The 26,461-nt window shown below is 55.4% G+C and overlaps 1 protein-coding gene across 1 annotated transcript; it reads right to left on the bottom strand.

The window, feature by feature from the left end:
* Positions 1-3,310: 3,310 nt before the first annotated feature.
* NXPH3 (neurexophilin 3) lies at positions 3,311-7,269 on the bottom strand. The gene is made up of 2 exons (XM_082678737.1): positions 7,165-7,269; positions 3,311-4,783 (listed from the first exon to the last, which is right to left on the bottom strand). Exons 1-2 carry the CDS (start codon positions 7,216-7,218, stop codon positions 4,079-4,081), a joined length of 759 nt encoding a protein of 252 aa, XP_082534863.1. The 5' UTR covers positions 7,219-7,269; the 3' UTR covers positions 3,311-4,078.
* Between the last annotated feature and the right edge of the window lie 19,192 nt (positions 7,270-26,461).

Here is a 26,461-nt window from a genome sequence, read left to right as displayed (position 1 = left end):
CTTCAGCTGCCTCCACCCCCATACACGCCCTTCCCCCAGCTTCCCTACCCACCTACCACCTCGTGCATCTCTGAGCAGTGGGCCTCGCCACACAAGTCTGCCACATGCAAGGTCACCAGCATTCCTGCCAAGGATGGGAAAGTGGGTGACTCAGTTCCTGCTTGCTCATCCCTGGGAAGTGGGTAAGGAGGGAGGGAGGAGGGGCCCAGGCACCCATTTGCTTTTGCCTTAAACTTCATCAAGAGGAAGACTCAGCGTTGCTGCCAGCTGACCTAACATGTATTCCCTCTTATTAGCTTCACAGACCGCTGGGAATATTCACTCCATTAGAGATGGCGATGCCGAGGCCCAGGTGGGAATCCTTGCCCAGACGTGCGCAGGGCTGAGGGCAGAGACCACCTCCAGGTGTTCCGGTGCTTAGAAAAGAATAAGCTTTCCCCACTGCGTCCAAATTGCAGTTCTTGCCCTCAGAGAGACTCCAGCCTGATGAGGGAGGCACAGATCCTAGCTTCAGAGGCTCTTCGATCTGACGTGGCAGGTACAGACCCTGGCTCCAGGGGCTCCCCAGTCTGGTGGGGAGATACAGGTCATGTCCCCAAAGAGCCCCCAGTCTGGTAGGCTTGTCCCAGAGGCTCCACTCGAACAGAGGAGCCAAGGCCCCTGCCCTGGGGCGGCCCCCCAGCCAAGTTGAGCAGATGGGGGAACAGGGCCACGGGGCCAGCAGGCCAACCACTGAAGGGCAGTGGGAGGGGGCAAGGGTTGGGGGTGAGGATAGGAACCTAGAGCTTCTTCCTGGGACAGGAGACAGGTTTGTTCCTGAGGAATCTGCTCTCCTGTGTTTTTGTTTTGTTTTGGTTTGGTTTTTACGGTATGCGGGCCTCTCACCGTTGTGGCCTCTCCCGTTGCGGAGCACAGGCTCCAGACGTGCAGGCTCAGCAGCCATGGCTCACGGGCCCATCTGCTCCGTGGCATGTGGGATCCTCCCAGACCGGGGCACGAACCCGCGTCCCCTGCATCGGCAGGTGGACTCTCAACCACTGCGCCACCAGGGAAGCCCTCTCCTGTGTTTTGAATGGCAAGAGTGGGAGGTCCAAGCAATTGATGAGGACTGGGGGTCTATCTGCCCAGGAGATGCCTAGACATTGCTCACCAAGGGGGAAGAGGTTGGCTTCTTCATAGCCAGATGCTTAGATGGACCCCTTCCCTCTGTGGGGACCAGGGGGGACAGGAAGTATCTGGTGATGGCAAGACTAGTAGAGCACAAAGTCTATTCCAGCAGAATTATGATTCGGGAGGAAATCTGTTAGCAAGGTCCTAATTGAGACGAGCCGCCCGTGTTACCGGGGAAGGCGGAAAAGGAGGGAGAGGCTGCACGCGGGCAAAATGAAGTTACTGAAATGAAGCCCCCGCCCCGTGCGGGCAGAACTGTGTGCCAGGCAGGCCAGCCCTCCAGCTGTCGGCAGCATCTGGCTCTCTACAGGAGGAGAGGAGCCGGGGGGTGGGCCAGAGGGCCCCCCGCCCTGCTGACAGTTCAGTCAGGGGGGACAGAGCAGGGGCCCAGCGCAGCCACAGGACTGTGGGAGGTGCTCGTGGTCGGTCTCCAGCGTGTGTCCACAGGTGGGACAACGCACCAGAGCCCAGCAAGCCCAAGCCCCCCATGGCAGGCAGGGCCCGAGCCCTGTCCCTAGGGTGGGGAGGGAGAGGGTGGCGCGAAGGAGCTGGGGAGTCTCAAACCTCGGCTCAGGAGAGATGCCCCACAAGCAAGGTGCGGTGGCTGGGCGGGGAAGAGGCTGGGATAGGAGTGTGGGCTCAAGTCACTCACCCTTTCTGGGTCCCTTCCTATGAGGGGGACGACAGCAAGGTGGCTTCTGAGACCCCACCCAGCTCTGCTGTGCGGTGTGAGGGCGATAGTCCGAGCTGAGTGCTGCTGGGCAGGGGAGACAGGCTGCGGGTGGCCAGAGCACCCGACCCTCACGCTAGGACTCTCCTCACTCTGGCTACCTGGCCAAAAGGGACCCAGGGGGCCCGCACGCCACCCTCCCAAGAGAACAGATCTCCAATGGCCTCCAGAGAGGGCACTGTGATCTTGGTAGCAGGGGCCCAGCCTTCCCCACATGGAGCTCGAATGGAATTAGCCCAGCTAACTCCCAGATGAGGTGGCCTGGGCAGCCCTCCATTCTGAGGCCCTCCTATGGGCTGGGGCAGGGGCATGGCTGCTTTCAAGCCCCTTCTGTCCCTACCCCACCCTGGCCTGTTTCTCCCCGAGCATGTCATCAGACTGAACACCCAATACCCCTGATTCTCTGAAGGGACCCTTCCCAGGAGACTTCTGCAGGAGGAGCCGCTGGAAATCACAACGAGGAGAAGCATCAGAGGTGTCTCCTCGTCCCAGGAAGCCAGGGCCAGAAGGGAACTCAGAGGACATCTGAGAGGCCCTCAACGTGTGGTCCCTGGGCTGGGACCATCAGCGTCTACCTGGGCACTCATTACTCGTTAGAAAGGCAAATTCTTAGGCCCCACTCCAGAGCTACTGAATTAGAAACTCTGGGGTAGAACCCAGAAATCTGGGTTTTAACAACCCTCTTGGTGATGCAGAAGCCCACTCACATCTGAGAACCTCTGGGTTCCCAAATGGCAAGCTCCTCATTTTATAGAAAAAAAATGAAAAGAGAACCAGAGAGGACAATGGACTTGCCCAAGGCCACAGAGCAAAATACTGACAAGAGTGTTGGGACCCCAGTGGGCCCATCAGACGGATATCCAGGAAGGTGACAGGGAACACCTTATGTGGCCCATCCCACCTACTACCTCTTCCTCCCCAGCTACTTCGCAGATGCCACCCTCACCCCCTACCAGCCCCGGCACAACACCGGCCCAGCTTTCGTGGCTGGAAAGGGGGTGGAGAGGGAAGCCCTGGAGCATCAGCTCCAGTAGCTGTTGGAGCCCTGCAGCTCTGGACTCCAGAAAATGTCCTGTTGCCATCTGAGAAACTCTGGCCGGACCACGGGGTGCCTGTGGCCCTCCCCACCCCCGCTCCCATACCCCTCCCCAATAACTCAGAGTCCAGTGCCCAGGAAAGCTTTATTCCTTGATCTGAGAACGAGAGTCTGCACACAGAAGTCAACAAACTGATGATTTCACAAAACCTCCCCCCTCCCCACCCCCACAGACAGACACTACGGGACAGGCCCAGCACACCCGCCGCGGTGTGGCCTTACCCTGCCCCGAGCTGCAGATGGTCCCATGGGCCACAGGGGAGGCAGCATCTCTGTCCTGGCAAGACCTGGGCTGATGGGCAAGGCTGGCTATGGAAGGCTCACTCGCTGGATAAGGTCGTTCCCCGAGGAGCCAGCAAGCAGTGGGATGCACGTGGCTCACGGGTGGGCTTCCACGTGTGGTCTTGGTGCTGCGAGAATTACGATCGCCCCCTGTCTCAGCTTAAGGACGAGGGTCCCCTTCAGCACAAGAGTGGGGGCGGGGAGCAATGGCAAGAGAAGGAATTTTGGGAAGGGGTGGCCTGGCTGGGGGCAGATGGTCTCTTTGTCAAGATATCGAAGACTCCACAGGTCACCACTTCAGCCTCAAGCCACAGTCCAGGATGAGGGCTCGGGTCGGCCCACTGGGTGGGGCTGGAGAGTTCCGGTGCTGGCTCCCAGGAAGCCCCAGCTCCGCCATCCTTCAGTGCCCGCGTGCTGTCCTCACCGATGAAATAGCCCTCTCCTTGCTGTGTTCTTCCGCAGGATGGCAGGGAGGGAGCCAAGGTCTTGGGCTCCCCTCCATGACTTTATTGGTCTGCTTGCTCCAGGGGCCTCCTGCATCTCTCTATTGCTCCGTGGGGAAGCCCTGGGAGGCTGCCCAGAGAACCCACTCCTCGGCCAGCGCTCCTGTGTCCTGGTTGCTGGTTGGGGCCAGCACCTGCGCCCCCTTCCCCGCCACCTGAGGCTTGGCCCTGGCGCCCTCTCCACCCCCGCGCTCCCCGCCTGAGGCCCCTTCCTCTCCCTGCCCAGTATCCAGACAGATGGCTTCCTGTGTGGGCAGGCCTGTCCCTCCAGTCCTGGCCTCTGTGGCCTGCCCAGGGTCACCCGGAGGGGTAGTAGGGAGTATCGCTGTGGTAGCTGTAATCCGGGCACACCTTCTGGACCAACCTGTAGTCTGTGCTGTAGAAGGCGATGTAGACGCAGACGACTTTGAAGGGCTGGGAGCAGCTCCAGGTGGCTGAGCTCTGAGCGTGGTCTCGGGAGCAGGTCTTGGCTGGGTCGTGGGTGCAGAGCGAGATCCGGCGGCCCCGTTCCACCTTCTCCCACTCCATCCGGCAGTTGAAGATTTTGGAGGCCTTGGCTTCAATGAAGATCTGCTGCTCCTGGTGGAACTCTACAGCTTTACTGGGGGGCACGAGGCTGATGGAGATGTTGCCCTGGCCCGTGGCATTGTGTCGGAAGTGGACGCTGAAGGTCCCATTGCCGTGGTCCACGATCTTCCCCGTGACGAGCAGGTTCAGGGCTACCGTCTTGATGTTGGAGTAGAAGTCACCCCAGCCAAAGATTTTCTTCACTCTGGCCGACGGTGGGGGGCTGTGGTTCGGGCGACTGGGGGGCTGCCCGAGGACCCCCCATGCCTCGCCAGGTGGAACCAGCAGGCCTAGGAGAGTAGAGCTGGCCATGGGGCGGGACTTAGGTGACATGTGGCCCCGCTTTCGAGGCATCCGGGGCCGGGGCTGGCTCTCAGGGTCGTCACGCTCAGGGTCCTCTGAGCCAGGGGGACCATCATCCTGGCCACAGATGACCTGTGGAGGGAGTTGGGAGGAGAATGAGCACCTGGGTCCCCAGAAGACCCAGGAATTCTGGTTCACTGCCTCCCACCACCGGCATCATCGCTCTGCCCTCCCTTCCACTCTGACTTGGGGCTGAGGGGGCCCTGCACATTGCCCACCTACTCTGGGGGCTGGGTACGCACTCTGGCCTGTGTCGTGGTTCCCTCTCATGTTCTGACACTCAGGTCACCCCTAGCTCCTCTCCCCACTGTCCTGCCTCTGGTCACTGTTCAAAGTCTTGGAAGGATGGTGGAAAATTCTCTCCAGTAGACCACGGCAGCAGAGGTACATGGCCCCAGCTCCTAGGGAGCCCCAAGTCTAATGGGGGAGGCCCAGCTCCCGATGTTGGGAGAGCCTTCATCTGATAGAAGAAGCTGTGATGACAGAGCACCCCTTTCTTATAGGAGAGGTAGAGTCCCCCACTCTGTGAAATTCCCAGGCTGATGGGGGAGGTACAGTCTCTGCCCTCAAAAAGCCCCAAGTCAGATAGGAGAGCTCCATCTCTATGCTGAGAGAGCCCCTAGTTTGACAGGGGAGGTACAGCCCTTGCCTTTGGGGACTTCCTAGTCTGTTGGATGAGACACCACCCCTATCCTGGGGTAGTTTCTACCTTCAGAGGCGAAGAGAACCAACAGATGATGGAAAAGAAAACAGAACCCAGCGAAATTCTCTCTCAAGTACACATGCAGTTTAGGTTTTGGCAGGAGGATTTGAGGGAGACCTGGGGTGAGTTCCATACCCAGGAGGGCCACACTCTCCTCCGGGGACCACTGGTGATAACTTGCCAGGACATTACTTATACTAGGAGGTAGGAGTTCTTATTATTCCCACTTCACAGATGGGGACACCAGACTCACAGGTTACATCACTACAAGGCTGTCACACAGAGTCAGACCTCCCAAGCCACTGCACTCCCGGGCGCACAAGCCAGATGGGTCCTTCTACTGGGATTTCATCCAAGCCCCATCCCCACCCAGGATCTCCTGTAAACTGCGGAGGCCTGGCTGGCCTCTGCTGCATCAGCTCTATTGACAGGCAACATCTGGGGAGGCTTCCTGAAGGAGCTGTGGGGAAGGCCAGCAGGACAGCCTGACGAGCTCAAACACAGGACAGCTCAGGAGGGCATCAGGGAGTGAACCGGGTTTCCTGAGGACAGCTGCCTGGTGTGGGTTTGCTCAGCTTCTGAAGAGAGTACTTACCTTACGTATCTCGTTATGAGCACCGGGGCACCAGCTCACAGCTGGGCAGCATCTGGATTTGCTGGTGACCCTGGGATGAGGGTGGGGGATGCCTGAGGTCTGGAGGGCTCCAAAGGGGTTTGTGGTCTCTTTTCTGGCCCTGGCCATGCCTGGGGCTGTGTGCGGTGGCCCTGCCTGCCAGGACCCAAGGGTGGGGCAGAGGGACAGTAGGAGGGGAAGCTCTGAGGGCTGGGCTCAAGGCGGCAGACCTGTGTGTACTCGGCCGCCGGGGGTCACAGCTGAATGGCTGGAGGATGGGGAGAAGGGCCCCGGGTGGGGATGTGATAAGGGAGGGCTTCTTCCACACGGTGGCAAAGATAATTATTGTTTTGAGGAGAAGGGCAGACCCAGGTGTGGGGCTGAGGCTTCTCCAAGACGGGATTTGTGGGTGGCGGTTGGCCACCCGACCCAATTGGTGGGTCGGAGGGGAGCTGAGCCCTGGGCTGGGGTCTGGGGTCGATTCCGCGCGTCCTGGGCCGCCAGGAAGGAGCGAGCGAGCGCTCGGGGAGCGGGCTCTGGGCGCTCCGCTCAGCGGCCGCGAGAGCCCGGGGCGGGAGCCGCCTGCCCAGGTCCTGTGGGGCTCCGGCTGCGCGCAGCCGGGAGAGAAGAGGAAAACAACAGGCGGGGAGGGAGGGAGCGGGAGGGAAGGCGGCAGCGAGGGACGCGGGGGCCGCCCCGCGCCTGTACTGGCTCGTACGCTGATGGACCCAGAGCGCGGGGCCCCTAGGTCAGGGAAGAGCCCCACAGCTCTGATGACTCTGGCAGGTCATCAGCTCCACAGCCATCCCCCCCCACCCTTCCGCACGGCCCGGGGCCCGGGAAGGGGTCGAGCAACCCTTGGCGACGGCTGCGGGCATTTTCCCTCGTGCCCGTCTTACCTCCCGCCACCAGAGGCCGAGTGGGTGGGCCAGCCCAGCACCCTCTCCCCGCCCCTATTAACCCTTACTGTCCAGTCTCTGGCCTCGGCCCCGCCCTCTCCCCCAGCCTCCAGGCTTCCGCTCCATCCCCGGGATGCTGAGGGGAAGGGAGAAAGTTTTCGGGCTTGGAAGCTTCCCGCGCTCTCCCCCAATCCTCCCGGCCCCCGCCCCTCCGCGCCGCTCCCCGCGGACCACTCACCAGATAGAGGCTGCCCTGCACTAGGAACACGAAGCAGCAGCGAGTCAGTTGCATCTTCCTCCTTTGCTCTCGTGCCCCTTTCTCTCGTCTTTCCCCCTCAGGGTACCAGGCCCTTCCTCACCCCTGCTCTTTCAGGCGTGCCGTCCCATGCTCCAGTCCCAGGCCACTCGCGGCCCTTCGCTCTGCCAGCCGCCCGGGACCGACCCCGCCCCCTTCGGTCCAGCTGTGCAGCCGCCGCCCCCCTCCCCTGGTCCAGCTGTGCGCGGCACGGCCCCCTCTCGAGGTCCCAGATGGGTGCCCCGAGCGCCTCGAAGGGCCCCAGCTGCGCGGTGGCTCCGCCGCTCCAGATATGCCCCCTCGGTTCCAGCGGCGCCGCTCTCGCCCAGATGTGTTGGGGACCCGCGCGCGCGCTCGTCCCTGTGCTAATTCCCCAGACCAGACGGCCCCTCCCGCCCCGTCGCGGCGCGCCCCCTGGCGGACGCCCCTGGCCGCGCCGAGACCCGCCGCCGCTACCCGCGCAGCGCCCCGCCAGACTGGAGCGCTTCTGGCGCCCAGGCGGCTCCCGCTTCCTCGTCCCTCCCACCGGCTGCGGCGGCGGCGGCGGCGGCGGCAGGTACTGTGAGCCCAGCCGATACCTCCAGAGTTAACTCCTCCCCTGCCGGCCAGCAACCCAGGGGCCTAGGACGCGAGGGGCAGGATGTGGGGGCGGAGTAACTGGGCGAGGAAGGGAGAGGGTGGTGGCCTCGGGAATAGGGACACTACTTTTTCCACCCCTCTGGCAGGGCGCCTGTCCCCGGTCGCGAGCATTGGGGATCCGCTGCCCTGCCCTGAATCCCAAGAGACCTGGAATTTGGAAAGGTCATTTTTCCCGAACTCATTACGAGAGCCAGAAAAGAACGTCTTCCTTACTGTAGCCTATTCCCACAGCCCAAAGTCCACTTCTCTCCGCAAGAGTTGCGTTTGTGCTGAGGGAAGTTCTTCTAGGTGTCTAGCCTGTACTCCTTTTGCTCAGGAGTCAGTTCCTTTCCTCTTCTACGTTACTCAGAGGGGCAGGGATAACCCTCCCTGCCTCCCCCCAATACGTCTCAGTCCAGTCGCTGTAACAGGAAACTTTTGGCTGGAGCGCTGGGCTGAAAAGGCCACTAGGGTCCAGACTGGATTCTGGGGCTGGGGTCAGGGGTAAGCCTCCTGAGAAGCTGGGGAGCCAGGTGGGCAAGGCCTCCCTGGAGGCTGTACCTCCATTCTTCACTACTGCCCTCCCTGTGATCCAGGGAGCCCCAGGCTGGGATGTGGGGCTCCTATGCCAGCAGGGTCTCTATCTCCGGTCTCTGCAAACTTCCCAGGCGAGGAGGAAGAAAATGACCCTCATCCAAGATTCCCAAAGGTGGGGCCCATCCCCCATCCCCCCACATCTCTGGGTTTTCTCCCTGGAATTGCAGGGCCCCTTTAGTCCTTAGAAAAATCAAAGGTCGGATTCTAGCACCCAGCACCCCTCAGAGGCTGTGAGGGTGAGGAGGTACCCCAGCATTTGGAACAGCCCCAGCCTGGGCTGGGCCCATGGGGCAGGATGGGTGGGCACTCCGCTCTGGCCCTCGAGGCCCAGCTTGGTCTCTGGCTGCAGCCCCCAGCACACACCCAGCCTCCTCCCCCACCATCTGCCAGGCGGGTGCGCGGGGAATGCAGATGAATGTTAATATCAGCCTGGGCCAAGTGCGATGAGGGAGACAGATTCTGCAGAGCGCAGACAGCATCACAGAGCCCCCTGCATTCCCCAGGCACCCTGGGCAGTATGGGACGCAGCAGCCCTTCCCTGGTGGTGGCGGTGGGGGGGTGTGCATGTCTAGTCAAAGACCCCCCTCCCCCACCCAAAGCCTGGGGAGGGAGGAACAGATAAATCCTTGTCTGGCCTCTGAGCCTCTGGTCCGGCTGGGAGGAAGAAGCTGTCGGCCTGAGCGTGAGCAGCCGGTTCTGGCCCTCAGCTAGGCAGGTGTGTAGCTGGGCCCACTCCTTGTCCATCTCCAGGAGGTGCTATCCCCAGGAGAGCAGTGTGACCCAGCAGAAAGAGCACAGGTCTTCAGGCCAGACAGCCCTGGATTCCACTCCAAGCCTGGCTGTGTGACCTTGGGCAAGTTGCTTTGGTTCTCTGATGCCAGTGTCTTGATCTGTTGTTGCAGGAACTAAATGAGACCGAATGTGCAAGCGAAGCCCAGGCGCAATGGCTGGCAGGCAGTCATGGCGTTCGATGAAGGGAAGCTCTTGCTTTTCTACTACCCACACGTTTGCTCTGGCTGCGCCTCCTGCCAGGCTGGCCTTCACTGCCCTATTGGCTCTTCCTGGCTGTCACTTCCTTCAAGTTTCCCCTCTGCATTCATCCATCATCCATCGGCCAAGCCTGTCCTCAGTGCCAGGCACCAGGCCAGGGGTTGGGACACGGAGACGAATTGGACACCATCCCTGCCCTCAAGGATCTCACTGCGTAGCGTGGAACCGAGACATGAAAATCAATGAGTATAACTCAGTGTGGTGAGTAGAATAACAGATCCCTCTACCAGGCAGGATGGATACACTAAGGACCATGCGGGGTGGGGTGGGGTGGGGTGGGGGGTGGCGGGGGCGGTGGGGGGATCGGAGAGGGATGGCTTCCTGGAGGAGGTGATGCCGAAGGACTGACTGAATGGTCAAAGGTCTGGAGGCCAGAACAAGAAGCAGTTTGTTGTTACTGGAGCTCAGTGGGGAGGGGAGGAAGTTGGAGCGGCAAGCTGGGGCCAGCTGGAGGAAGGTCCTTCCTGCAGGTCAAGGGGGTTAGGACCTTGAAAATCGTTTGAAGGGTTTTAAGGGGGCTGGTGAGTGTAGTCAGATTTGCAGTTTAGAAAGCTTTTGGAAAATTCACTGGAAAGAGGAAAGACTTGAGGAAAGGAACCAGTTAGGGGATAAATGCAATGGTCTGGGGTGAGAGAGAGGGGTAGACTGAAAACATCTTTAGGAGGGAGGCAAATCAGGATCGAGTTGTTGCTGAAATGAGGAAGGAAGGGAGACAGAGAGTCAAGTATGATACCCAAGTTTCTGGCTTGGGCAATAGGCAGGATGCTCGCTGAGGTGGGCACTACATGCGAGAGGATGTGTTGGGGGGTAGAAGGTGGCTTCTGGGGAAGTGGGGAGGTCAGTATCAGTCATGTCAAATCTGGGTGCTGTTGGCCAAACAAGGGCAGATGAAAGTCTAGCTGAGGGTACTGGAGGTGTGGATGTGAAAGAGGAATAAGGGGCTTGGATGGAGGACCCCTGGGCACCCTGGCATTTAAGGGGTGGGCAGAGGAAGAACAGCCCCCAAAGGATCCCAGACAGGAACCAGCAGCCAGGGGCAAGGAGGGCGTGTGGGCTGATCCTGGAAGCAGCAGAAGTACTGGGGCTCTCACACTCGAGAGTGCCAAGCAGAGGTTATTGTACACATGCAGATGCTAGGGTCCCACCCCAGGGTCAGCAGATGGGAGCTCAGAACCAGGCGTTTTTGCCCCCTTCCCAGGTAATACCAATGGAGGTGGTCTCTGGACTTCACTTTGATAAACTGGTGTATGGGGAGTGTCAGGATAGAGGGAACAAGCAGCAGCTCAGAGGAGCAGAGCAGCCTGGCAAGGCAGAGACAAAAAAGTGACCACAGGTTTGGCCGAGATTCCTCCGGCAACTGTACCCAACCTCGGTCCTTCCACCTGCTCCCAGGGTGGGGAGACAGATGGCAGATTCAGTGAACTCTGTGCGCAGCTGTGCTGGAGGTAACCCCAGGTGTGTCTGCCATGCAGGCTCACCTCTCCTCTTACCCCCAATGCCCTCCCCACCACACCTTGCACACAGCAGATGCCCAACGAAAGGGGAAGAACTCAACCTGCTAGTACCGCCCCGCGGCCCCCAGCCTCCTTGGCACCCACTTGCACCCTGGATGTCGGTCGACTGGGCATTTGCTTAGCACCCCTGATGCTTTCGCCTGCCTCAGTCTCACCTTTGGAAGAATCCTGTCTATATGCCTCCCCTCCTCCCTACCACCCCAGTGCTGGAGGAAAGAAAACAACAGAGGGGTGCCCGGTCAGCGCTTATTGAATAAATAGGAAATGGGGCTCCTGATGCTTTGAAAGGCAGAGAATGGATGCCCTTGAGCCGCTTGGAGCAGAGAGGTGCGGGGGAGAGGGGGGAGTAGTTCATTATTGCTAACAATCTCTCATGTTTACCTGGAAAATTGCAATTTTTAAGTGTTATGATAGAATGCTACATAGAGGGAACCAGGGGAGCCCAGAGGAAAACCCTAATTCTAATGAGGGGGCCAAGGACGAATCCCAGAGAAATTGGTCTTGTGATATGTGGATCAGCTCAGGTGGGAGGGGAAGGAAAGAACCTTCCAGGCAGAGGAAGCAGCTCATGCAAAGGCCAGAGATGAAAGAAAGGCTGGGAATGGGGTTCTGATGAGGACAAGATGAAAGACTCGTTTGTTCCACAAATAGTTATCGGGTGTCTACTTGTATGTCGGGTCCTGGGCTGGGTGTGAGGGTACAGCTGTGATTGAGAGATGGCAGTCCTTATTCGCGTGGAGAATTGGGGCTCTGGGAGAGACAGAGATTAAATAGCTAAGCATACAAAAACACAAGCTCTGAGATGCTGGAAGGTGGTATGAAGGATGAAGATCACCAAGTTCTGAGTAAGAGAGAAACCAAGTAGGGGGCCCACTTTACCTGGAAGTGGTCAGGGAAAGCTCTGTGAGATGTGACGTTTCAGCTGGGACCAGAAGGGCGAGGAGGCGTCGCCAGCCATTGAGCTGGGGACGGGGCTTCCAGGCAGAGGGAACAGCGCATGCTAAGGCTCAGAGACTAGGGAGAGTTTGGTGCTTTGGAGAAGCCATAGGCAGTAAGGATTGTGAAGGAGTGGGGAGTGAGCCAGAGCCAGAGAGATGCGCCGGGGCTGGACGGCTCAGGGCTCTATGGGTCTAGTGAAAGGTTTGGGGCTTCCTCCTGTGATAAAGGTGTTTGTTTTGTATTACAGGTTTTTAATTTACAAGTTTTAAACAAGGGGCAGACTTGCACTTTAGAACGATCACTCTGATGGCAGAGGATTTAAGAGAGTGGGTGACACTGGAAGCTGGGAGGTGATGATGTCCTGGGTTAGGGCAGAACCCCTTGGGATGGGAAGGAGGGGATGGCCTTGACAGACATTTAAGGAGTGGAATGGAGAGGAGTTAGGCTCTAGGACTGGGGTTGAGGGGTCAAAGATGCCCCCAGCTTTCTGGCCCGCGGGACACAGGACGGAGGGCAGGTTTGTGGGAGGATGCAGAGCCCCACCCTGGACAGGTGGCGTCAGGTGCTTCAGGTGCAGCAAAGAGCTGGGTGCAGAGTGGAGTTCCCACTGAAGGGACCAGACTGGGAGGCGTGTGAGCCTCGAGAGTTATCAGAGGTGAGAGTGGGAGGAAGTCGCAAAGGACAGAGCACAGTGAGGGTGCAGAATGGGGCTGCCAGGGCCAGTCATGCAGGGAAGAGTGATGGAAGAGAGGGGGGATGGGGCAGGGGAGGGACAGGGGAGCCAGGAAGCAGGTGGGAACCCCCTGGCCTCAGAAGCCTGAGGGAAGCTACTCACATCCCACACTGTACCTACCTCCTGCCTCCGGCTTTGAGGGGTCATTTTGTCTATGCCCCTGCCTCTCACAGGTCTCTCCAGCCAGGAGGGCCCTCCTGTTCAAAAGGCTCCCTCGTGTGCTCTTGTTGAGAGGAAAGGATAAGGACGTGGGGTCCAGCCCTCCTGGATTAGGGTCTGGCTCTGAGATCGGCTGTGCGGGTGATCTGGGAGAACCTCTTGTCTTCCTTGGGCCTCAGCTGCCCTGTCTGTAAAGGGGGATCACACTGCCCCTCTCCTGGGGTGAGGACTTGGTGAGGGTGAGAACGTCTGGCTCTCTACTGGGCACATGTACACCCTGGTCCTTTATCTGCATCGAGCTGGTGGAAAGTGCTTTGTAAACAGTGAAGCACTTGAACAAAAGGAGTCTGGCCGTGCCCCTTCCAGCTACTCGTCAGTTATCTTCGGAGGTGGGAAGCAAGGGGGAGAAACAGGGCCTGAATTGCACCGCTAGACTGCAGGGCACCTGGCAGGGGCCCCGCACCTGGCACCAGGTCATCTGTTCTCCACCTGTCGGCTGGACACAGGTCGCCGTGGTCAAAGCCAACTCCCCGGGGGATGATAAGGAGACCGCGCTGGCGTGTCGTGTCGGACGTGAGTGGGGTCAGCGCGCCGCCTGGTGGGCACTTGGGACGCTGCCTGCGGGCGCTTTGCGCCGCGAGGAAGGCGAGGATTCACCTGACCGCCGCGCTGCCCCCTCTCGCTCGCCAGTGCCCGGTGCCCAGGCGTTTGATGACAACGCCTTAAGACAATGAAGGGCCTGTGCTGCTCAGAGACGTCGTTGCGCGATCGAGCTCTGGAGCCAGATCCCCTGGGTCCCAATCCTGCGTTTGCCACTGTGTCTTGGGCAAATGATTACGCCTCACTGTGCCCGGTTTCTTCATAGGGATAATAACAGTATAAATTTGTTGGGAACGGCGTCTGGCATATAGTTAGTGCTCAATAAACGCCGCCTATTCTTATATACGCATTCAGTTATTCAGTCAACCACAGGCTTTCACGTAGCTGTCGGACCAGGAGGCAGCTCTGGAGCGAAAATAGCCTCGACTGAGACGGGGAGGGGGGTCGTGCCCCCTCGGGCACGCGAAGGGAGCCTCGAGTTCTTTATTTGTGAAAGGGTCAGTACAACATCTGTAGTGAGAAATTCCCGCTTCCTTTTCACGGAAGGGGTTCAGGGTGGGCGTAGAGGCCACGCTCACCTGCACCCTGGCCCTCGGGTTCGCCTCCATTCCGGCCCGAATTCAGGGGCGCGCGCCCCTCTGGACCCCCAACGGACACTGGGTCCAGAGCCCCCCGTGGCAGCCTCCTCCGGAGGTCGAGGCGTCCACCCCGCTGGGTCCCTTCCCCTCCTCCCCCATAGGGCTGGCGGGGCGCATCACCCCCTCGCCCTCCGACGGTCGCCCGGGCGTCCAGACGGCCTGCCTGCACCTTCCATTTCCAGGCCGATGGTGACGCCTGGCGGCGGAAGGAAGGACAACCGGAACCTCCACTCAAGGAACTCCTATCTAAACTCTTGGGCACCGCTGGGTGGGGGCGGGGCGTTGGGGTGGGGGAGATGAGGAGACAGTGTCAGGGGGATCCAGGAGGTTGAAGGGCTTCCCAGAGCAGCACTGACCTGAGCTTCTGTTGCGGAGATGCCATCAAGACCTTCCGATTCCAAATCTGATCAAAGGGGCAGGGGGAGTCGAAGGGCACTGAGGAGGGGGGCAGGGTTGGGGTGGTAGCCAGATGAGACCCCAGAGAGTTCGGGAGGAAGACTTCCCTAGTATTCTCCCTCCACCCCATTTGGGGTCATCACTGTTCCCCTTTGGTGCCATAGCCCTTCCCACATTTCAATATAGGGCAGAACATGGGGGGAATGAGCCTGGGAGTGGCCACAGGCTGAAAGGGACCTCAGTCAGGCCACTCCTGGAAGGGTCAGCGCAGCCATGAAGAGGCAGCAGGAAGGACGCCACTGGGGGTGCTTTTCTGACCCTTGTTCTGCCCTGGACCACCACGGCTGCCCACACCTGCGTCACACAGACTCAGCACTGGCTTGCTCTGCAGCCTTTCAGGCTTGGGGGTCGGGGACTGACCTCAGCCCAAAGGCATAACCTACTCACTCCTGAACGCCAGGCCCAAAGTCAGCCAACTCTGGACATGGGATTCCACAGACTCTGCCAACTCCAAGTATTCAAAATCATCCTCTTCACATCCTGAGCCACAGTCCTGTGGCGTCCTGTGTTCCTCCCTCCTTGAAGGGCGCCACCATCCACCTCATTGGAATCTTGGTGCCAGCCTTGCCCCCTGCCTCTCTTCCCAACGTCCAGTTGCCTCTCCTCCAACCCACTGGAGGCTTCAGGACTCCATCATTGCTCACTGGGACCACAGCAGCCCGGAATGGTCTCTCCCAATCATTCCTTAAGTACCTCACGCCAAAGGGAGATTAATTTCCAAGATGCAAATTAGATGATCTCCTTCTCCTATTTCAAATCCTGGGAAGGCTTTCCGCAGCCCCAAACTAGACAATGCATATTGAGAACATTCATGAAATGGTACCAACATCCTCTCATTTAATCACACAACCTACTGAGGTAGCTTCTATTACTACCGCATTTTACAGATGAGAAAACTGAGGCTTCAGGAGATAAGCTGGCTTCCCCGAGGATCCGTAGCTAATACTCTTCAGAGCTGAGATTTGGACCCAGGCGGCCTGGCTTGCTGAACCCATGCTTTTACTCACCACACCAGTGTGTCCTAAAGTGAAGTATTTGTTGTGTTGGCTGGGAGATTCCTTTAAAAAAAAAGTAGTACAGATGAACAATTTTAATTTTCATAGAAATGTTTCCTTTTAAGGCTTTTGTTCTATTTTCTTTTATTTATAGCAAGGGATACTGGTTTCCCATTTATGGAGGTGATACAAAGTGACCCTTTAAAATTAATTTATTTTAAGGGAAAAGAGTAGCTAACTGAAAGCAAAGTACTAAGTACGTGACAGCCTGGGCGGAATGTGGAGCTGGGAAATGAGCGTCGGTGCACTCGCTGCGACGCTGTGCTTCTCGGGAGAAATGGCAGACTCTGCAGTACGCTTGCATGTGCTCTGGCCCCACTTGTTACGGACCAGGGTTCTTGACGTCCTTAATCAATAGAAATTGACCAGAGGCCAAACAAGAAATTCAGGCAAGGCTTTATTGGGACCCCTGCTGCAGCAGAGGGGAGTGAGAACAAGCAACAGATTCCCCTGCTCACTCGCTCCAAAGGGAGGGCAAGCTGGGTCCAGGGGTCATGCCTGAGGGGGGGCTTAGGGGGTTTGCCTACCCCTTCGGCGGTGTTGTGTGCAGGGGGCATGCCCGGTACCCTGCTTCTGCTCTCCGTTCTTCAGAAGCGGCAATCGGGATTTTTGGTCTTTTTGTATCTTTTTGTCCATAATTTGCCCCAACTGTACATGCACGCAGTTATTTTTAGTCCCTTGTAGTTTCTTTGTATTTTGTCCAGGTGCAAGCATGGCAGCAAAGGGTCCCAGATTCCAGGTCCCAGCCTGTCTGACGCTTCACTCTGCAGACTGCCCCTTGCTTTCTCTTCTCTACCTACACTCCTTTCCTGGGGCCTCTGAACCACTTGCAGCTCCCCAGACACACCAGGCTTTGCCTTGCCTCCGTGCCTTTGTACACACAGTTCTTGCCACCTGGCGGCCCCTTCCTCCGTGGCTGTCGGGTGAACACCTGCTCTCCATTGGACCATTCACCAACCTCAGGCAGCACTCCCTTCTTGAAGCTTTTCTGAATGGAATTGACACCTCTCCCACCATTGTTCCCCCAGAGTCACCTGTCCTCACTTTGTTCTCCCTTCTCTCCCCAGGCTGTGAATTCCTAGAAGACAGGGACAGTCTTCTTTGGTCCAATGCCTGACACTCAGGAGGAGCTCAATAAACGTGTATGCAATTTGAATGGATGAATTCCATGGCAAGTCAGGTGGGGATAAGGCAGATTCCAGCTGGGAGGAATGGAGTGGGGGATTACAGCCTTTAAGGAGAAGGTGGGTATGGGCTCTTGAGCTGGATGTCGATGGCAGCATGGAGAACTGGGGAATTCAGTCTTCCAGACGCAGACGTAAGGATCTGTATGGGAACTTATTTATTAAAGGGGAATGTCAATTTAGGGGAAAAGTCGATTTATTTAATAAATGATGCTGCCATATCGGTGACCCATCGGGAAGAAAATAAAGCCAAATCCTTCCCTCTGACCTGACAACACCTACAAAATAGACCCCTGATGGATTAAAGTTTTAGAGTGAAAAATAAAAGCTAAAGATATTAGGAGAAAAATTCGAAGAATAATTCTTTAACCTTGCGGGAACAGGAAACCCAGAAGCCATAAAAAAGAGAGAGAAAGGGACTTCCCTGGTGGTCCAGTAGTTAAGAATCCGCCTTCCACTGCAGGGGATGCAGGTTCGATCCCTGGTCAGGGAACTAAGATCCCACATGCCACGGGGCAACTAAGCCTGCGTGCCTCAACTATTGAGCCCGTGTGCTCTAGATCCCACGCGCCACAACTAGAGAAACCCGCGTGCCACAACAAAGAGCCCGTGTGCCACCATGAAGATCCTGCATGCCGCAACTAAGACCCAATGCAGCCAAATTAATTAATTAATTAATTAAAAAAGAAAAGACTTTCTCTTTAAAAAAAAAAGAGAGAGAGAAAGATTTGGTTACAGAAGAAAGTATTTCAGAGGGACATAAGTTTCCACAAACAAAATAGAAAGGTCAACAACACACTGAAAAAAAATACCTTTGCAACATGTGTAATAGACAAACGGTTAATATCCTTACTATGAAAAAAATTTTATAAACCAATAAGAAAAAGGCAAAAAATAAAAGAGTGGGCAGAAGTATAAACAAGCAGTTAACAGAAAATATATATGGAAAGTCAGTCAGCCTCAGCAGGTGTCAGAGAAATACAATTTAAAACAACAATGAGATATGTATTGTTAAAACTTATTTTATTGACGTATAGTTGATTTACAATGTTGTGTTAATTTCTGCTGTACAGCAAAGTGATTCAGCTATACATATATATATTCTTTTTCATATTCTTTTCCATTATGGTTTATCACAGGATATTGACTATAGTTCCCTGTGCTATACAATAGGACCTTGTTGTTTGTCCATTCTATATATAATAGTTTGCATTTGCTAATCCCAAACTCCCAATCCATCCCTCCTCCAACCCCTTGGCAACCACGAGTCTGTGCTCTATGTCTGATTTTGTTTCTGTTTTGTAGATAAGTTCATTTGTGTCATATTTTAGATTCCACATAGAAGTGATATCATATGGTATTTGTCTTTCTCTTTCTGACTTACTTCACTTAGTATGGTAATCTCTAGTTGCATCCATGTCGCTGCAAATGGCATTATTTCATTCTCTTTTATGGCTGAGTAGTATTCTATTGTATATATGTACCATATTTTCTTTACGCATTCGTCTGTTGATGGGCATTTAGGTTGTTTCCATGTCTTGGCTATTGTGAATAGTGCTGCTATGAACATAGGGGTGCTTGTGTCTTTTTGAATTATAGTTTTTTCTGGATATATGCCCGGGAGTGGGATTGCTGGGTCATATGGCAACTCTATTTATAGTTTTTTGAGGAACCTCCATGCTGTTTTCTATAGTGGCTGCACCAATTTACATTCCCACCAACAAAGTAGGAGGTTCCCTTTTCTCCACACCCTCTCCAGCATTTGTCATTTGTAGATTTTGTAATGATGACCATTCTGATCGGTGTGAGGTGGTACCTCATTGTAGCTTTGATTTGCATTTCTCTAATAATTAGTGACGTTGAGTATCTTTTCATGTGACTGTTGTCCATCTGTATGTCTTCTTTGGAGAAATACCTATGTCTCTGCCCATTTTTCGATTGGGTTGTTGAGTTGTATGAGCTGTTTGTATATTTTGGAAATTAAGCCCTTGTCAGTTGCATGAGATATGTATTTTTTAAACTAGTAGACTTTATTTTTCAGAACAGTTTTAGACTTACAGAAAAAATTGAGCAGATAGAGAGTTCCCATAGGCACCCCTCCCCCCACCCCATACACGGTTTCCCCTGATATTAACAATTTATATTAGCATGGTGCATCTGTTACAATTAAAGAAACGATACTGGTATATTATTATTAACTAAAGTCCATACTTTATTCAGATCTTCCTAGTTTTTACATTCTTCTGTCTCAGGATCCCATCCAGGATACCTCATTACATTTAATCTCTTTAAGCTCCTCTTGGCTGTGACCTTTCCTCAGACAGTGCTTTTTTTTTTTTTTTTTTTTTTTTTTGCGGTACGCGGGCCTCTCACTGTTGTGGCCTCTCCCGTTGCAGAGACGCGCAGGCTCAGCGGCCATGGCTCACGGGCCCAGCCGCTCCACGGCACGCGGGATCCTCCTGGACCGGGGCACAAACCCGTGTCCCCCGCATCGGCAGGCGGACTCTCAACCACTGCGCCACCAGGGAAGCCCTGTGCTCATTTTTGATGACTTGACAGTTTGAGAAGTATTGGTCAGGATTTTGTAGAATGCCCCTCTGCTGGAATTTGATCTTTTTCTCATAGGCGGGGGCTATGCCTTTTGGGGAGGTTGACCACAGAGGTAAAGCGCCATTCTTATCACATCATATCAAGGGTACATACGTAATAGGGAAGAACAAACCTGACTCCATATTGGATCTGTTTCTTTCACATTAACCTTTGTATTATATTGTTTTTGCTACAAGTTAATCAGTGAAAGGATGTTGCGCAGAGCTTAAAGTATACGTAACGGCTCATCTCTGGGAAACCTGCCTCCATGCCTGAGCCTTAGCTCACAGGAAACATCCTGCCCAGGTCTGCAGGAAAGAAGAAATTAACACATCCCCTCCAGAGTCTGGCCGGAACCAGGAAATATTTGCAGCGACTTATCGCCTTTTTAACTTCACCTCCTCACCTCCCCCTCTTTGTTCTATAAAAGAAGCTGCGTCCAAACCCAGCCAGGAGGGCTCTTTGGGACGCTAGTCCACCACCTTCTCCGTCTGCTGGCTTTCCAAATAAAGCTGCTATTCCTTGCCCTGAACATCTCATCGTCTCATTGGCCTGTTGTGTGGCAAGCAGGACGAGCCAATTTGGACTCGGTCACAGACACTGTCAACGTGACTTATGACAGTTCTTGACTTAATTGCCAGGCTTTTTCCCTGTAAAATTATGCCTTTAGAAGGAAGTCGTTATGTGCAGCCCCCAGGTAAGGAGTGGGGGATTATACGTTTCTCTTTTAGGATGAAGTATCTACGTCATTTACTTGGAATTCTTCTGCACCGGAGATGTCTTTCTTCTTTCCCCATTTATTAATTTATTCAATCACGTATTTAAATCAGTATGGACTCATGGATATTTATTTTATACTTTGGGTTATAATCCAATACTCCTTTATTAATTTTGTTGCTTAAATTGCTGTGATGTAATTTTTACCCTTTGGATTGGAAAAATTAAAAGATTGATTTAACCACCAGGGCTACGGCAGCTGAGGGGTGCTGGCTGCCCAGGGTGTGTGTGACCTGCCGACCCTTTGGAACTGGAGTTGCATTTTCTGACTGAAGCACTGGAAGGAAAAAGAACATGAGCAGAGCAATGGATGTAGTCTAAGCCCATTTTTATATAAAAAAGAAGGAATATCTAAAAGTAGAAATCTCTCTCTCTCTCCCTCTGTCTCATGGCAGCCATACTGGCCCACCCTCAATCCATTCTCCCAAGGGGTCCTTGTGCAACCCCTTCCTATGCTCAGTGGCTTTTTGGTGCCCTTAGAATAACATTCGAACAGTGGCCTACAGTGCCCTCTATTGGGCCTCAACTCAAATGTCCCTCCTCTTGCAATTCCACCCAAAGCGGCCGGGTCCCTGACTCAGAACCCATCAATCCCAGCCCATCACCCCACCATTTCCCCCCCAGAGAACTCATCACTGCCTGAAATATTCTTATTTACTCTCTATTGCCTCTCCTCCTGCTTCTAGAATGTAAGCCCCTTGAGGGCAGTGGGCATCGTGGCTGTTGTCTTATTTTCCTCAGTAGCCCAGGCTTCGCACAGGGCCCGATGCACAGCAGGTTTCAAGTCTTCCTACCTATTGAGTGAACAGCCTTAGAGCAATGAGGAAAGACAACACTCCTTCGACCACGTTAGTGATCTCAGGGGTGTGGGGCTGGAAAGGGAGAGAGGAGATTCTCGACTTTTTCTTTAGATACCTCTGGTTTGTTTAGCTGTTACAAAGAACATGTAGTACTGTGGTTTGTGATTAAAAAGAAAATCCAATAAAGTTAATTTAAAAAAAGAAAAGAAAAATAAATTGAAGTTTTCATTTCCTGGGGAAAAAAATAAGAAAAAAGCCGAAGGCTTTACGTGGGAAATCGTTGGTTGTTGGGGAGCACAGGCAGTCCCCTGAGTCTGGGGGACGGGGGTGCTGAAGAAGATTGGAGGGTATGGTGTCTGAGGAGGGGGCTGGTGGCGAGACAGGGAGGTTCTAGAATTGTTATAGGAGGGGTCTGGGTAGAAGAGGTGGGGCAGAGACGGGGCTGGGAGACCTGTCTGGAGTTGCCCGGATGTAGGTCGATTCCGGGTGGTTGGTGGGGAGCATGGCGGTGGGGGTGACTGGGAAATCCCAGGCCATCCCATGGCACCAGCACTGGGACTTAGCCAGCCCCGTAATCCAGTCCCTGGCGCCAGCCCATTTTGCGGTCAATCATCTCCCCTCTCTTGGCTTCAGTTTTCCCAGCGACAAAATAGGGATTGACGCAGGAGTCGCCAAGGTTCTCCCAGCTCGGATGACCACTTCAATGGGCGCTGACTCCTGGGGCCCTTTAGGGAACTTGTGTTTGGGCCTGAGTCCTGCGGGCATCCGCTTTCCCCCAACCATTGCAGAGCTCTGGACAGGCGGCCTCCGCCTCTGGCCAACAGAGGGCGCTGCGGCACCGCAGTACTTGGTTGGGCTCAGCGCGTCCCTGAGCCGTTTGCTGAAGCTGAGGTCCTCCTGGGTGTGCCCCGCAGTCCGCTGCCTCCCCATCCGTCAGATTCTTCTCTCCACAGCCCTGGTCACGACCGTGTCCACAGGTCTCGGGTGTCCGGTTCTCTGAGCCTGGGCCGAAGTGGGCAGACTGGATTTGGAGCCTGAAGGGGTTCGAGAAATCATTCCTTCCATGCCCCTGCGTCTAATCTTCTGCTCCCCTGCTCTCTCCCTGCAGCCCTCCCCAAGCCCAGAGATGGCTGGGCTCCAGCCGAGATTTTCCCTCCTGGGATTCTGGCCATCTGGGCCATGCTCTCTGGAGCTACTGGGCACACGGATAGGACGAGAGGCCCTCAGCAGAACATCCAAGGACTCCAGCTGCCTGTTGGCCAAACCCCCCAGCAGGCCCAGGAAAAGGGGCTCCCACTGATTCCGGGAGCCGGGCTGTGTGATCTGGAGGAATTCAGCTGCCACGCACACTGGGGAACTCCATGTTTCCCTTCCTCCCTGGACCTCTGCTGCCCCCAGGGATCTCCCCAGCAGGACTGGGGGGCCCCATGAGGCTGTTGCACCAGAGTATTTGGTGCGCGGTGGTGTGAGTGAGGCTTGGCCTGCTGCATGGAAACACGTTCCAGGTCAAGCTTTCCAGCACGAGTGTCCGGCACTCACGGGATGACATGTGGGGTAGAGAGTGTCTCTCCATCCAGGTGCTCTGGGCTGGAAGGCTGAATGGATATGTGGGGTGGGGCTGAATGACCAGCATCCTGGGCCAGTGTGGACAAAGGCTTCACCCCGGGCCGTCACCCCGGGCTTCACCCCGGGCCTGTCTCCCCCTCCCCAGGTGAAATCCTGTTCTCAGGGTGGTACCTACGAACCTCAGTCAGCTGTGGGGATTGGGCCAATGGGCAGCTCCTATTCAGGGTGCCCCACACTGTCATCAGTTGCTGAGTCCAGATGGAACACAGGCCTATGTGCTGTAGGGACACAGTAAGGGATGTGGGCATGTGCAAATAAACTGTATCAGGAAGTCGTGGGCTGGACATTTGATCTGTCTGCCCAGAACTGTCACATCCTGATCGGTGGTTAAGACTCTGCTAAATCCAGGTTCAAATCTAGATTCTGATACTTGCTCGCTGTGTGACTTTGGCAAGGAAGCTCCTAAATGCTATGTAAAGTGGGATAACAATATCTCCAACGACACAGGATGGCTGTAAGAATTAAATGATAAGGTATGTGGTAATAACTATAATAGTGAACACTGAGTAGTGCCAGCAAACTCTTCTAAGCATATTACGTGAGCTAATTCATTTAATCCTCACAAATGAGGTCTATCCCATTATTATCCCCATTTTGTAGATAGAGATATAACCCTTGCTGTGAAGGAACTTCTAGTCCAGTGGGGAGACAGAGAAGTGAGCAAAAATCCTTTGAGCAAAAATAATCTTTACTGTTCAATGAAATGAGAATTTAAGGCCATAACTGTTCAAGTTCTAATTGGCTTCTCATAATCCCCAACAGTGAGACCATTTTACAGACAAGGAAACTGAGACCCCGAGAGGCTGCAACAATCACCCAAAGGTGCACAGCAGAAGGGATGGAAGCAGCATTTTCTGATTCTTGTGCCTATTCTCTTCCCCTGAAAATGAACACAAAATATCATTTAAGTCGAAGTGCTCACCATGTAATTGCAATTTTCAGAAAAGTCTGTCCCCTCCATACAAATGAAAGGTTGCAGCCTCCAAGCCCCTAGGCATCCCCCGTACAGATATTTAGGACCAACCATGTCTCTCCACCCCACTGCTCTGCCTTTGGATGTTCAGAGTGAGGAACGAGATTACTTCTGCCTGGTAAGATTAGAGAAGGATTCACCTAGGAGGTGACATTCGAGGTGGGACTTGAAGGATGTATAGGAGTGTGCTGGGTGGACAGAGAAAGAGGCCCATCCAGGAAGAGGGCACAGCACAGCACAAAAAAAAGGTGTGAGTGTTTATGGTGGAGGAAGGCAGGGAGGTGTTCTTGGTGGGGAGCAGGGAGAAAAGGGTCAGAGGCAGGGCCACCCAAGGAAGCTGTGTTTGGGGACCAATAAGGGGAGGAGGCCTGGGGTGAGAGCAACAGAAATGATGCAGAAAATGCAGGATGGAGCCATATTTCAGGGAAGACAAAACTCTCAAGGACCGCTACTCTGACTGTGCTACTCTTACCACCAGGGACCCACTGGTGGTAAAACCACTGAAAACAGCCACCTGACCCGTGCTGTCTCCTCCCAGCCAATCACACGGGAGCGCCCTTGCTAGTCCTGCCCACTTGGGGGTCTGGGAGGGATCTATTGCTCAGGGCACTTCACTGGCAGCTTCTGTGTGCAGCCCCCCAACTCCTACGTGAAGCTGAGTTGTGTTTGCTTGTGCACTGGGGCTGTGGGGGCATGTGTGTAGACAAATGTGTGTGAGTTTTGAGTGTGTGTGAGGACAGAAGCACGGGCATCTGTGCAGTTGCATGTGTGAGGTATACTCAGCATTTTTGCATGTAGGTGGAGGCTGGTATACTCTTGTGCCTGTGTGCAGGAACAGGTGTGTGTAGGGAGGGGTCTGTGTGTGTGTGACTGTCCTTTAGGAGACACCTGGGTCAAGGGGAGACAGAGAGGAGCAAACTCCTAGAAAAGGCTCAGCGTCCTGTGAGATCCGAATTCCAGGGTTGTTTAGAAATGGCCAACCAGGAGGCACATGCAAATCAGATGTACGTGATATGCAAATAAGAAGGCTTCTTCCTGGTCTGGGCTGGGGCCCCAGGAATCTTCCGGGAACGCTGGGGGCAGAGACAGTGGAAAGTGGGGCTCTGGGGGTGCTGGGAGCGGAACTCCTTGTCATCTTCGTCTCTCCCAGCTCCTGGATTAAGGCTCAGAACCCCACGAGACCCCATGGCCATGGGATGCTTCCAGGTGTCACCCTGCCTAATTTCCAGATGTGGGTGCAACAGGGAGGGAGAAGGGCGAGAGGAGCTGGGGGAGCTGGGTGGGAGCTCCCAGGCCCACCGAGGAGAATGGATGTCACAGTGACAGCTGGCCCGGCCTGCATTCGCTGGTCAGGCACAGTTGTTCAGGCGCCAAAGCGAGGGATCAAGGGCAGACAGAAGGCCTGGCGGTGGGCAGGCAGGGCCCCTGGGGTCTTCCCTGGTGCTCAGAGCACAGACTGATGGAGCTGGGGAAGCCTCACACAGCCTTCTGCTGACACCTCCCTGTGTGCAGGGGACTCGAGGTCCAGGGAGGGCGGGCAGATTACCCAGCATGACCTCGTGGGGCAGACACTGGGCCCAGTCTCCCCACTCCCCCGGGGGGTCTGCATCCTGACTCACGCACACATGTTGCAGGAGCAGTCACACAGCTGCACCTCACACCCTTGCAGACCCTCCATGCAGCCTGTGCACAGCACGTCACCAGCACTGAGGACCACGCCCCCATGACCACGCCCCCATGGTGACCACACCCATCTCCCGGGCCTGAACACAGGTACAAGGACACCTGCCCAAGGATGCGCACACAGTCCCCCACCCAGCCCTCTTCCCTTACACTCGTGCACATGTCTGCAGACAGGCCGGGGGCAGGGGGATGCATGGGGGTTTCCTCACCCCCACCAGCTCCCCAACACACTGCACTCACTGCTGGGCATGCTGCCAGCCCTGCTTCCCTGATCCAGTTTCAGATTCACACGCAGTTGGGGGTCCAGCTGCCTCCAGAGGAGGGGGGGTTGGTGTTTGCCTAACTCCTAGGTCATTTCTCCAGGTGATAGGCCTCTCCCCTGAGGGAGGGGCTGCCTCCTTTCCTCCACTGGGCTCCTGAAGGCAGAGGCTGTGTCTTCCCCGTCAGACAGACTGCCCGCCCCGCTCAGAGCCTGCAAAGGGCTCCGCACGAACCTAATGGCATGGGATGAGTGGACAAACGGCCTCGCCCCATGACTAAGCCAAAGGTCAAAGGTCAAACCTCATGCGTGCCAGGAGGGGATATCCAGCCGGACCAGGACGAAGTCCGGCCATCCCGGCGACAAGGGCAGGAGGTAGCCCCCGATGCCTCGGTCACAGGTCCCTCCTGCTGCCCAGCCAGATGGAGCCCTGGACAGCAGTGACCCAGGGCCTGTCCAGGGGCTCCTGCCCGTCCTTCCAGGAAGGCTTCCTCAGTGTCAGCCTCACACCCCTCATGCTCTACAGCATTCCCTCTCATTTGGCTTTCTGGCACTCTCACATGAGGTCTCCTGACTTACAGTTTTCTAAGATGATTGTCCCTGTTGGAATAAAAAAAGACTGAGGGCCAGAGGGACGGCAATGACCACCCCAGGCCCATCACCTTGTGGGTAAACAGGCTGATAGAATGGAAGAGCTTTGCCCTAGGCCCACAGGAATGGAGGGCAGAGGCTGGGGGCTCTGTCTCCCAGCTCTTGTTCCTAGACCCTCCTTGTTCTAGCAAAATCTCTCCAGGGTCTTCTTCCAACCCTGGTCCTGCCCCCTCAGGCCCCTCCTGAGGATGACTATGGACCTTTGGCTTCTGCCCAGCGCCCACCGGGGCCCTTTTAGCAGTCTCCCCTGACATGGACAACTGAGTGAGCTTACAGCTGGGGGAGCGCAGGCAGGTAAGGTTGGAGCTGGGGGAGGGTGGTGAGCCCCAGCGGAGACCC

This window comes from Grampus griseus (genome assembly GCF_964374135.1).
Source record: "Grampus griseus genome assembly, chromosome: 20".
NCBI lineage: Eukaryota > Metazoa > Chordata > Mammalia > Artiodactyla > Delphinidae > Grampus > Grampus griseus.
Note: the sequence above shows the minus strand (reverse complement) of the source record. Positions and strands in the feature narration are given on the sequence as shown.

Bases quoted from the DNA above. Each gene is read 5' to 3' on its own strand.
- NXPH3 (XM_082678737.1), bottom strand. From the start codon at position 7,218: ATGCAACTGACTCGCTGCTGCTTCGTGTTCCTAGTGCAGGGCAGCCTC. The intron at 4,784-7,164 runs GTGAGTGGTCCG...CTCCCTCCACAG, and splicing joins TGCAGGGCAGCCTCTATCTG to GTCATCTGTGGCCAGGATGA.